Source organism: Bubalus bubalis, chromosome 24, assembly GCF_019923935.1.
Source record: "Bubalus bubalis isolate 160015118507 breed Murrah chromosome 24, NDDB_SH_1, whole genome shotgun sequence".
NCBI classification, from domain to species: Eukaryota; Metazoa; Chordata; class Mammalia; order Artiodactyla; family Bovidae; genus Bubalus; species Bubalus bubalis.
In genome coordinates this window covers 23,619,967-23,632,708 of record NC_059180.1, presented here as the reverse complement: position 1 = coordinate 23,632,708, position 12,742 = coordinate 23,619,967, and the positions used below count along the sequence as shown (strand labels likewise).

Sequence of the window (12,742 nt, the reverse complement as noted above, 5' to 3'; positions counted from 1 at the left end):
TCTTTGAGGGGAGGCTACCAGTTTGTACTTTTTTGGTGTCAGTGGGTTTATATACAAGTATTCTAGCAGGTGCTTATTTCATGTAGCACTCCTATTAAATGGTATACTGTATATAAGTAAGGAAACCAGGAAGAGAAAACCCAGACAGTATGTGGTTTGTCAAAGTTGTAACATCTGTGAAGCAAATTTCTGTAAGGCAAACTACTTTCTATTGAATGACTGTTACAAAATTGAAAGAAAAAGGCTGACTGAAAATCTGGCAGGTCCACAGAGGAAAATAGAAGACTCAGCTTTTAACCAACCCAGGAAACCCTCTTTCAGTTCAATTTTTAGGAACGCTGCCTTCCAGAGTGACTGCAGTGTTACCTTTACCAGTAGGTGCCTCCAACACCAGCAGTCCTAACTTAGAAGCTTCAATTTCAATAAAAACCTTTGCTTTTTAAAAAATTAACTTTCAAATTATCAACATTCTGTGTTGGGAAGGACATGGGCACAGGCACACACAGTTCCAAAACTGATAGCTGATACTAGCTGCCCTTCTGAAAAGATGAACTAATCTGTCAGGCAGTATGTATCATTCCAAAAAACTTTGTAAATTGCTCCCTACCCTGGGACACATTAGTTCTACTCCTAGAGTATTATCCTACAGTAACAAGATAGTTTCTCAAAAACATGTATGGAGGAGATGCTAACGGGTTATTCGGTGGAATTCTATCCTTTAAAAATTATGTGTGTGTAAAAAAAATCTAGTGAAAGATCTACAAGCGGCAGCAGACCTCTGGATCCAGACTACCTGACTCTGAATTCCAGCTTTCCTACTTTTAGTTGTGTGAACCTGAATAAATTATTTAACACCTCTGTGCTTGGTACATAACAATGGTATATATCTTACAGGATTGTTGTGAAGATGAGATTATGCATTCATAGTATATCATCGGTTGTATAATGCATGGAGAGTTACAGAATAATCTGTATAGTTGAGTAGAAAAAAGATATGCATAGGCTTGGAACAAAACCTGGAAGGCTATATGGCAAAATATGAACAGTTTTTATCTCTGGCTGGTGGGACTGGCAGATTCAATTTTACCAAATGCTTTTTTGAAAGTAGCTGGTTTGTTTTTTTAAATCAGCACATATTTGTTTTATAATCAGAAAAAAATAATTTACTTAAAATTAACTCTTAAGTTTGGGCATTTGAGTCCGTGTTTAATCCTTTAAATGCAACTTCCACAAGATCTGGAAGTTGGGAACCAGAAGCCAGAACTGAAGAGTTTGATTTTGGATTGAGATACTACCATTTGAAGTTCCCTTGTAAATTCCCTAGGTGGACTGCTGATCTCAGCTGCAAGGCCTTGAGAACATCTTGAAACAATGTTGCTGGATTCTTTCCTACTGCAGAACTCCAAAGCTGTGGCAGTTTAGCTGCTGTTTACCTCTTGAGACTCCAGTCCTGAGACACAAAATAAATGTCTGCCTGAAGGTTGGCACTTCAGCTCTGCTGCTGGGCCAGTCACTTAACCTTGTTTGAGCCCATTCCCACAGCTCTGTAAAATGAGGATGTATCTACTTTTAAGGATATGAATATTCAAAGATTCAGTTTGTGAAAAATGACTTTAGTGGAATATGTTATGAATTATTTTCCCTCTCTGAGCCTAAGTTTCATTTAAAATTTTTTTTCATTTTGGCCACAGCACACAGCTTGACAGTTCCCCAAACAGGGTTGACCAGGGATTGAACCCAGGCTACAGCAGTGAAAGTGCAGAATCTTAACCATAGACCACCAGGGAACTCTCTCAGTTCCCTCATTTTAAAGATGGCAACATAATTACCTACTTCATAAGGTGGTTATGAGAATTAAATTAGGGAAACCCTACGTTTTATTGAGGATCATCTTTGAACTGCAGACTCACAGAGCAGATCAAGGCTCCCTGTGCCAAGAGCACTCCCTTTGCTCCTAGGGACAGCCAAGGCTTTCCTTTTTCTCGATGGGCAGGGTGAAGTTTCCCCATGGGCCCCCAACTCTAGAACTCTGCAGAGATAGGCCCAGACTATAAAGTCTCTTGAGGCTCCAGTCTGCACACATTGTTCTTTCTGATGCTCCCACCTTTTGGAAGCCAAAGCTGCCAACTTGGCCTCTTGCAAAACACATTCCATTCATAAGTGCGTTTGTGCATTTTTCCTCCCACACCCTTCTAGGCAGCCACTGCTGAGCTGCCAAGGCAGCTGCTAGAGAAGCAACTTCTCATTTGGGGGAAAAAAGCAACTCGAAGGATTTTCACAGAATACTTGGTTTAGGCTTTGAACATACTACTCCCAAACTTTCTAGCCTCCTCACCCATATGGGGTTGTTTAGTAAAAACACTCAGCCATGTTATTTTCATTTCCTTTTGCCCCCCATTTTGTAAATTCTTTGTTATAAAGGAAACCCACTAATGGAAACTTGAAAAATCCAGAAGTTAAAATCATACCTAAAATCATACCTAATCCCACCAGACCACCATTTTACAATCTGCTATCATACATTTTTCTCTATTCAATATTCAAAAGCAGTTTTTAATAGCGGCATAATATTCCAACATGCTGATGTGTGCCATAACTTCTAAACCAGTCCCAAGTTGTCCCCAAATGATGCTGCCAATCATATCCTTGCACATCTTTGGCAGATAATTATTTCTTGAGGAAAAATTCCTAGAAGTGAATTTAATTGGGCTGAAGTTTGAACCACTGAAGGTTTTTTTAATTCCAGAAAAGTTTTTACCTTGTTTGCTAGCATTTTTTCAAATCTTTGGCAATTTGATAGATTTAAAAGTTTTTCATTTTAGGTTTAATTTAGGATTTAAAATCTATTTATTCAAATACCCTTTAGATTGTCATCTACTATTTTTTCCAGAAGCTTTTGGCCAATTTGTTTTTAGAGTTGTCCATATCCTTTGCCCATGTTTCTGTTGTCTTTTCCATAATGAATTTTCCATTCTGAATTTTTAAGTTCTCTTTACGAATGTAGTGTTCATTTGTCAATTATTGCAAAAATGTTTCTAGTTTTTTAAGAGGTTTAGAAGTCTATTCTTGTCTATAATGATATTTTTCTATTTGCTTTTACGCATAAAAAGTTTTGACTGATCCAGAGATAATATCCACTGATTAAATATATTTTTAAAATGATTTTTTACACATATACCTTTATTCCTCCTAGAACTTATTTTGGCATACGTAACTTTCCACCAAATATTTAGGTTTTATCCAGTTACCTATCTTGTACAGTAAAGGAGGCTTTACTGTAGTCTGTGTATTCAAGAGCCTTGTGTCTGTGTCTTCTGTTTTGTCTCACACTAGTACCGTATCATTTTGGAGCTCTGTATTGTAATACACTCACCTTCTCAGCAGCAACACCCCAGATAAACATGGGCCCAGAGTCCTCATCAGCATGGATTACAAAACATTATAGAGTTAGATGCTTGCTCTGCTGCTGACTGCATTGCTGCCATATTTCACTAACTTTCCCAGCATCCCACAAGGTAAGAAGAGAATCAAGGAATATTACATAGGAAGAATGTTAAACCCATATAAGAGCCTTATAGCTTTCATGAGAGAGGGCATCCTTGGAAGTCATAGCAAAGGAGGTGGGAGAGGTTAGGCTGGCTCCCTTGCCTTAACTTCCAGGCAGACTAACCCTTTAGGGTCTAGGTCAAAATCCAGAGTTAGAGAATGACTTCCAAAGCTAACCCAGCCATGTACTTTGGCAGCTGTATTTGAGGGGAAGAGGCCAGTGCTGAGGTGACTACAGTACTCTGAACCCTCAGAACTACTTTCAGTATACCATTCCACATACTTACTGGTAATACTGTTAGTTGCTTATCCCTTAGCTAGTCAAAAATTGTTTTTTAGCCATATATCACCATGACAACACTTTGAATAAATGGCCCCATATTCTATACAAGCACCCAAATCAGCAATCTTCACTTTATTATTTCTCATACCTCTTATTTGTAAGGCTCTGGCTGGGCTCATTAACTCAAACAGCCAAAGAAGACACAAGCTCAAGAGCCAACTGGGGAAATAAGTACATTTTTTAAGTGAGGAAAAAGTCATCCCCTAGATTTCCTGATGGCTCAGTGGTCAAGAATCCACCTGTCAATGCAGGAGACGCAGTTTCAATCCCTGGGTTGGGAATATCCGCTGGAAAAGAAAATGGCAACCCACTCCAGTATCCTTGTCTGGGAAATCCCATGGACAGAGGGGCCTGGCAGGCTACAGTCCATGGGGTCGCAAGAGTCAGACACGACTTAGTGACTAAACAATGTCTACCACAGTTAGACTTCTAGAATGTAAGAGCCGGAGGGAGCCATTAGGGACTATGTTATTCTAAGCCCACCATCCTCCCAATATGGCATAAGGAAGGTGAGTCCCCAAGAAAGGCAGTGACTTTTGAAAGGTCATATGTGACCATTCCAATCCTCCTATTATCTGGATTCCCTGCATTACCTAACAGCCTTTGGAAACCTTAAACTTTTGTGTCTTAGGTGCTTAACAATCATGGATGTTCTTTTAAATCTTAACATTGATAAAAATAACAGTCTCTTGATTTTACAGATGACTAAAAGGAAACTCAGAATTTCACTAATTTGCCAAAGATCACAGAACAGTAGCACCTGACAAGTTTTCAGCTTGCCTCCTTGCCTTAATCACTGCCAACCTAGTAGATATAGGAGCCAACTATTAAAGAGTTCTAATTCACTTTTTATTCTTCATGGGAATCCACATCAGTTGATAACGTAAGACTGTTTAGGTAGTGGCCCTGTGAGGACGCATTTGCTTCTTGCCTATAAGTACTGGGACTTGAAAAGCCGTTAAGCTTGGTGAGTGGGAGATCAACATCCGTATTTGTAGCTGGGGATCCTGTATGATCTGGACGGTTTTCCAAAGCACAGGATCTGCCATCCATTATGTTGGAAGAGGCTCCTGGTGGGTAAAGCTCACCCCAGAATGAAGTCACAGATATTTGTTTGTTTGGGGGGTGGTTTTTTGTTTCTTGCAGAACTGTCATTAGTCAAGTAAACAAATTTATTAAGTCCAACAGCAGGTTACCTTCCAAATAAAAAAGTAGACAATAATGTGTGTAACAAGTTAATAAAAATATTCAAGGAGCCATTTGGAGAGTGCAACAGTGCAGAGAATACAAATCAAAGTATTGACTTTTGTCAACAAGTTTGTACAACTTCAAGAAACAGACACGCTGGTCACAAAACAAGAGGAATCCACAAAGGTGGAGGGTCACATGAGCAGTGGACTCATCACCTCAGCGGGATAAGGCAGGGTATCTTATTTGTAGGACCAGTTTATCCAAGCCCCATTTGCCTATTGCTTCAAATCCCTCCTTTGAAACCTAGCATCATATTCATTAGTGCAACAGGTAAGAGCAATTAATAACAGACTCAAGGGGCTAGGACCAGGGTCAGAAGGAAGACACTTCTCCCAGAATAAATGTGTTGGGGGAAAAAACCACAGCAGCTGCTGAATGGCTTCCTTTGGCAATATGCAAGATTTATGTTGAAAGTTGTAGGGAAGGTGGGTGGCAGAAGAGCAGGCTCAGTTTTCAAAAAGAGGAATAGGGAGAAGGATGTGATAAACTCCAGCACCTGAATCAGAAACAGAATCTGATGGTTACTCAATTTTGTTTTTCAGTGAGGAAAAACACCTGCAGATCCTCAATGTAAGGCAGTGCTAGTCAAGGTTAACCTGGATAAATGCTAATGATTACAACTTAACAAAGGTGTAAACTCTGAATGGGGAGTGGGTGGGAAACCCCTCTATATGATTCAGAAAACTGTGGAGTAAGAGGAGGATCAATGTTACATGTTCTCAAATGAGTCCCAATTAACACTTTAATGACTTAATAGTCCTTTTAGTCCATCCTGTTTAAACAAAAGCTTCCCAGGTAGTGCTAGTGGTAAAGAATCCACCTGCCAATGCAGGAGACATAAGAGACGCCGGTTCAATCCCTGGGTTGGGAAGATCTCCTGGATGAGAGCATGGCAACCCACTCCAGTATTCTTGCCTGGAGAATCCCATGGACAGAGGAGCCTGACTGGCTATAGTCCACAGGGCCACACAGAGTCGGATATGACTGAAGTGAATTAGCACACATGCACGAATTTAAACAAGATACTGCTGAGTCCCCCAGGGAAGACCTTTGTCAGTTACGCAGTTACCAAGATGTTCAGGTCATCACTAACCAGACACACAAGAAGAGTGGCAAAGTGGGCTACTACAGCAAAACAAACCTAGCAGCAGCTTTCTTCCAGCCTTTATACCTTTGGGGCTCACTGAACTGAAGACTTGACTTTAAATGCAAACCAAACTTGGCCCAAAATACAGATGTTTTGGTTTTTAAACTTTTATACCAGATCCTTATCTATGTAATTTCCCATCACTATTTAATACAGTTTGGTATAGTATACTATATGCGGCCATCACATGAACCATGGAGTCCCACACCCTGCAGGCTCCAACACTGAGGACTGAATTTTACCACCAGTCCTTGGGAGATTCATACTGTTTTAAGACCCACTAATAAATGTGTGGCTTAATCCTTTCTTCCTCTCCAAGAAGGCTCGTTTGTGCCTTCCTTAGCAAAGTTTAATATTGAAAACACTGCCTTGTACATTTTCTGTTGAATTTCCTTGAACCTGAGGGCTTGGCAGAAATTTGGATCTCTACATAGCTCTAGATTTTTTTTTCTTACCAGAAGGGTAGAAATGGAATCTTGATCCAAATTCACACATGCGAGCACATGTGGCAGGGAGAACTGCTGAGGCAACTAGCCTAAGCACAGCAAAGTGTCATCACAGGAGGCAGGGGTAAGAGTGATACAGTCACATTTGGCAGGTACAGGGGAAGAGCAACCGGTGAAGCACACTTCATCTCATATTGCTTTCTAATCAATTGCTGAAGAAATACCATAGAAGTTCACACACAAAACTGCTGCCAAAAAACAACTTCCCAACACACTCCATTTGTTGTAGTCACTCTGGTATTTGCCTGTTTTCAAAATGGCATCCACATCCTGCCCCTGACCACACACCACCATAACACTCTGGTGTCCTATTGTTTAAAGTGAAGTGTGCACTGGCTTACCTGAGGGGCATGCACTGACCTCTTTAACACAATTACTGCTCACTCATTAAGCAGCAAACCTATCTGTAGGTGAAGAGGAACGGGAACCTCTCATTTCCCAGAAGTGTAACCGCAAACCCTACACACACACACACACTCCATCTTGGATCCCTCTGCAGAAAACTGCTTTTCCTATAGCCACGAAAAAGTGAAGCATTGGTCCACGTGACTGCATAAGCTTGAATTCCTTGCATCAAAGACTCAAACTTGGAAGGAAACTAAGTCCCTCCCTAACCATTCCCTTTTCAGGTTTCTAATTTGCATTTGTTAACAAATAGACCATTAAATATATAACCAAAAATATTTAAATGGCTCTTTTGTTGATAAGGAAGCTGAGTGTTTTTTTTAAAAATCCATCATAACACACCTAATGCATGGAATGCTTTCTTGTAGTCTGGGGAAGGAATCCAGTTCCTCCAGAGTCTTTAGGATACTCAGCATTTTGTGTCCTTGCCATACACCCTTCTGATCTGAGACAGAAAAAGCCTTACCTGGCTAGAAGCAGCTTGCTAGGTTAAGGTTTTAACCTTAACCTCTGCCCAATCCAGAACTGAGGAAAAATGGGGTTGTAAATTGACTGGATGAGATGGCAGTCTCAATACCTCAGACGAGGTACCTTGACTTCAACTGAGCCCACAGAACCTGCTAAGACCCTCAGAAACTGTCTACAAGGTTCCTGTGTCTTAGGCTAGAACAAAGCCAGATATCTGGACTGGGACCCATCAGCTTTCCAGCAGTATTGCTAACTACTGTGGCTGACTTTAGTTTCCCATCCAGTCCTGTAAAAGGAGTAACTCTCAGGGTTCGGATTAAAAAATATATGTATGTTCCCTATGTCAATACCAATTTTACAAAAACATTGCAGAAACTCCTTAAATCATCTTTGTAAAGATGGGAGCCCAGAGCCATAGGTTAGTAATAAAAGAACTCAAAATAAGCAATTCCTGCCCAGGCTATGAAACATATACCTGGGAGGGAGATGGGGGGTAAGTTGAGGGAGAAAACTCCAAATATTTAATAGACAAACTCTCACTGCCTCAAGAGTATAAATATTTTTATAAATTTTTATTTAAAAATTCCCTTTTCAATCTGTTCCAAAGTATTGGAAGCTGAACGGTACAAGTTCCTGCCATCCATCCTTCCAGTACAGTTTTACGAGGACATTTTTTTTTAATGGAAAAATAAGAGGACCCTCTACTAAAACCAGGTAGGACCAGTCAGCTCCTGTGTGGCAGTTTAGCCAAAGCTGGCCTTACAGAGCAAGCAGTGGAGGTGTCTAGGGAACTGGGACTCCCTCTTGTGAGGAAAGGACTGAGAAAATTCATCTTTAATGAAAATGATCTAAATTCAGATTCAAAAGCCTTCATTGTGATTCTCCCTGACACTCTTATACTTTGTATATTGAAGGCAGCTCCCTTTTATAGCTAGTTTTAGCAGGCAAAGAAACAAAGGAATATAGATACATATATGTGTATATATATATATATTATATAGGTAAAATATATACATATATATGTATATATACATATTTGGGGGTAGGAAAAGGTGAGGAGGGTCATGTAAACCTAAATAGTCATCACATTACCCCAAATAAGCCTGACATTAACAAAGAAGAAAATAAATAACTTCTGGGGGTTAAGTGACAACACGGGTGCAGCAAGAAGGGAAAGGGCACATGTTTAACTATTAAATACACTTATGTATTTGTTTGGCAGAGTTCAGGCCAACCCCAGGCTCCTGCACTTGCCAGACAAGTAAGCTGATGATACTCAAGAAAAAAAAAAACAAACAAAATTCAAGCAGAGCTCCATACCACAGTTTTCCTTCAAGTCAGTTGGCCGGCAGGCACAGTTTTCCGACCACCAGGAACAGAAACTTTGGCTCCAAAGCAAATGAAAAAAAAAAAAAGTATTTCCACTTACAACATGAAAATACAGAAAATTCATCAAAGAAAGAAAACTATCAAAGTCTACTTCCAGCAAAACTGAGGTAGCACTGCTTTCTCTGCATTCAATGCTTAAGTGGTTCTCAGTACAATGTGTTCTAACAAAACTGCTCACTTGACTGACAGGCGCAGCATGTTGATGGATAAACTCAACATGAAATGCAATAGGTCAAAGAAGGAATGAGCAAGAAGTGAGAAAAATAAAGAGTTTAAGATAAATTAGCTTAAAAGGGGGTCGTCACCAGACTACAATGCTCTTGGCCGGCCCTGGCTCTCCAAGAACTTTAAATCGCCTGGGAATTAATGCAATGTGGTTAACAGTTAACACTGCTAATTCAAAATTCAACTCTGTGTAAATCTTTAAAAGTAATTATTACAACCTAAATCCAACCATGTAAACAGCACTACACACAGTACAGACCTGCCCTGAAAAACAAGAATATGCAAAACTGAGATCTGGCACTATCATTTTATAATGATAATTCAACCTAACTCCCATTCCCTACTACCTGCTCTACACCCTCCCCCACCAAAAAAAAAAAAAAAAAAATCTAATTTGTGCAAGAAGTGGCAGGCTTATTCTATCTGAAGGCTTCAAAAAAAAAAAAAAAGATACACAACATGTAGCCAGGTTCAAATATTTTGGGGGACCCCTCCCCAAAAAAGGGAAATAACCAAAATAACCAAAAGTGAAGAAAGTGCCTAAAACATGATACAGCATTTTAGAGCCCTTTCAGATACAAGGCAGAGAAAGGTGTAAAGTAGAAAATATCCGGATCTTCAGTAATTTCCAGAAAGGTCCAATTCCTTGGTTGACTGCAGGGCAGCAGGCAGATCCTTGCTGCTGCTCCTGACAGAGCCACTAAGTCTGCTCCTCGGGACACAAGCCCTCGGGCCCTGAGCTGAGTGCGCCTCTCCCTTCCCCTTCTCTTTTCCTTCGCTCCATTTCCCACTCCACAAAGGTATCGAAGAGACTTGGCCAGGCCTCATCTTCGCTGTAGTTGCTGAGGTCAGGGCCAATCACCTGAGTGAAGTTAAGGAACATATTCCAAGTGTCCCTGGAGATGCCCTTGATCCCCGAGGGGTTCTCTGTTAGGAAGTTTAGCCACTGGTCCAATACCGGAGGATTGTTCTGGGTAAAGACGAGTTTCCACAGGGCAATGGCTATTTCTCGATGCAGTGACCGCTGCCCTTCTTCAGAGTCCAGGCCAAACTGAAATGTAAACCGGTAGAGATCCTTGAATTTATCCTCTTGTTTGGCTTCTGTTAAGAGGCTAGGGAACCGTGCACAGATCCCATCAATGCTGTCTGCACTTATTGCTTTGCAGCCATCAAAAAATTCCTTCCTGCAACAGGAAGGAGGGGCACAATTAATAATTGCAAATGATATCATTTACTGAGAGGCGATATAGTATCATAAGAGCATAACTATGAGGCTGTCGGGATTTGAACTCCAACTCCTCTACTAACTGCAATCCTATTTCATCTGCCAAATAGTGAGAATACTACCTTATTTCATAGGGTTTAAGTCAACAAGTTATTATGTCAACTTCTAGATAGTGCCAGGCACATGGTAGGCTACAGATAACAGTTATTCATTCATCTATTCATCTTTCTAAAGCTAAACTCAAAGTCTCTTGCTCCATGCCATTTCTCATTCTGCAACAGTGATTAAGCTGTAGACATTCCTTGGAGATGGGGAGGGAGTCTTCCTGTTTTTCTTTTGATTCTATAGGGGTTGTTTGGTTTTGGAATATTTTTGGTTACTGCCAAGGAAAATTTTTGGAGTCCAAAGATTCTGAATGAACCTGGGGAAACTGCCACCAGAGATCAAAGTTCTGTTACTAAAAAGCAAAAACTGTATGTGTATTTTTTAACATCTATATATAACACTTCTGGCTTACAACATGGTCTCACACTGATCATGTTCTTTGAGATTCTGTATGTTCTGAAGATAGAACATCTGAGATCTGCTGAGTAACCTACCCAGGGACTAAAAGTTTTATAGAGGGGTTCTCAAAGTCAATTCTTCTTTCTTATAATCCAGTGCTCTGCAAACCATACCTTGCAGTGACCCTGCCATGTTGTCTCCCACAAATAATCTCTATCAGGATGCATGATGATAACAATGGACATAACTACAGGTTGACCGGACTTCCCAGGTGGCTCAGTGGTAAAGAATCAGCCTGCCAACGCAGGAGATATGGGTTCGATCCCTGGGTTGGGAAGATCCCCTGGAGGAGGAAATGGCAACACACTCCAGTATTCTTACCCAGAAAATACCACAGACAGAAGAGCCTGGCAGGCTATGGTCCACAGGGTCACAAAGAGTTGGACATGACTGAGTGACTGTGCATGCACGCACTAGCTGATAACCAGGGCCAGCTGTCCTTATTGGCACATAGGGTGACTAAGGGTATTGTTCGGAGAGCAATGGGGTCTGTGTGACCCCATGGACTGCAGCCCACCAGGCTCCCCCGTCCCTGGGATTCTCCAGGCAAGAACACTGGAGTGGGGTGCCATTGCCTTTCCCAGTGCATGAAAGTGGAAAGTGAAAGTGAAGTCGCTGAGTCGTGTCCAACTCTTAGCGACCCCATGGACTGCAGCCCACCAGGCTCCTCCGTCCATGGGATTTTCCAGGCAAGAGTACAGGAGTGGGGTGCCACTGCTTCTCCCAAGCACATCCCCAGTGGCACCCAATGCCTGACACATGATAGGTGCGCAGTAAACACTGAGTAAGGAAGTAAGTGAACTGACAAAGGAGTGAAAGAAAAAAGTCTGAAACAGCAGTGGGGTGGGACAGCAGCTTGGCAACATGGATTTATAACTTCAGGCAAGGATTGTTGGTGCCCACTTCTATCCTAGCTGGGCACCACTGCTCAATGGTGCTCTCTTTCCTCCTCTGTTCACCTGGTGACACCAAGTATTTGTGACTAACCTGGTGAATTTGCACATGGTAGCAGCCTGGAACTTCCAAGCCAAAAGCAGCACTCGAAATTCCGTGGGGTCCACACATAGATCATTGCAAAAGCGCTCCATGCCTTCCTCCAAAATTGCATCCTCCCGTTCATCCTTATAGCGCCTGAACAGTTCTTCCAACCTCTGCAAAGACGACTCCTCGGCATTTGACTTGGGCTCCCTCCCAGCATCTCCGGAGGATGTTGGCAGCTGGCAGGCCTCAGTAGCAGCCTCTGCCTTCTTGGTCCCATTGACAAGGATATCTCCACCTGGCTTGCCACAGGTTGGCAGCTGTTCCTCACGGTGGCTTGCACTCCGCCTACCATGTGACTTGCTGCTGGGGTCACGGTCTCCATTCTTGCTACCCAGAGTTGATGAGGGATTCTTACACTTGGTGACACACTGGCCCATGATGCTGGTGGCCTGGCCTCTAGAGTGGCCCTCTCTGGATTGGATGCCCTCGTTGCCACTGGCCCATGTGCCTCAACATGCCATCAGCCAGAGGAGCCAGCCAACCTAGAAGAAAATTAAAGACCAATCACCACCGAACAGGAAGACAGAGTATGCAAACTCTCCTCCAGGGACTGCACAGTGCAACACCATTCTTGCAATGAGCCAACCATGAACTAGTGGAAATACCCCAAGTTCACAAGCCTATACCTTCAC

General features: G+C 41.8%; 1 protein-coding gene across 9 annotated transcripts in view; it reads right to left on the bottom strand.

Moving 5' to 3' along the window:
- Window positions 1–5,047: 5,047 nt before the first annotated feature.
- Window positions 5,048–12,742, bottom strand: part of DCUN1D3 (defective in cullin neddylation 1 domain containing 3) — a 59,445-nt gene continuing 51,750 nt past the window's right edge. For all 9 annotated transcript variants that reach the window (XM_025274582.3, XM_025274569.3, XM_025274572.3 and 6 more), the window contains 2 exons: window positions 12,057–12,592; window positions 5,048–10,464 (listed from right to left, as the gene is read on the bottom strand). In XM_025274582.3, coding sequence (XP_025130367.1) covers window positions 9,981–10,464; window positions 12,057–12,487 — 915 coding nt within the window. In that variant the 5' untranslated portion in view covers window positions 12,488–12,592 and the 3' untranslated portion in view covers window positions 5,048–9,980. The remainder of the gene's footprint in view (window positions 10,465–12,056; window positions 12,593–12,742) is intronic.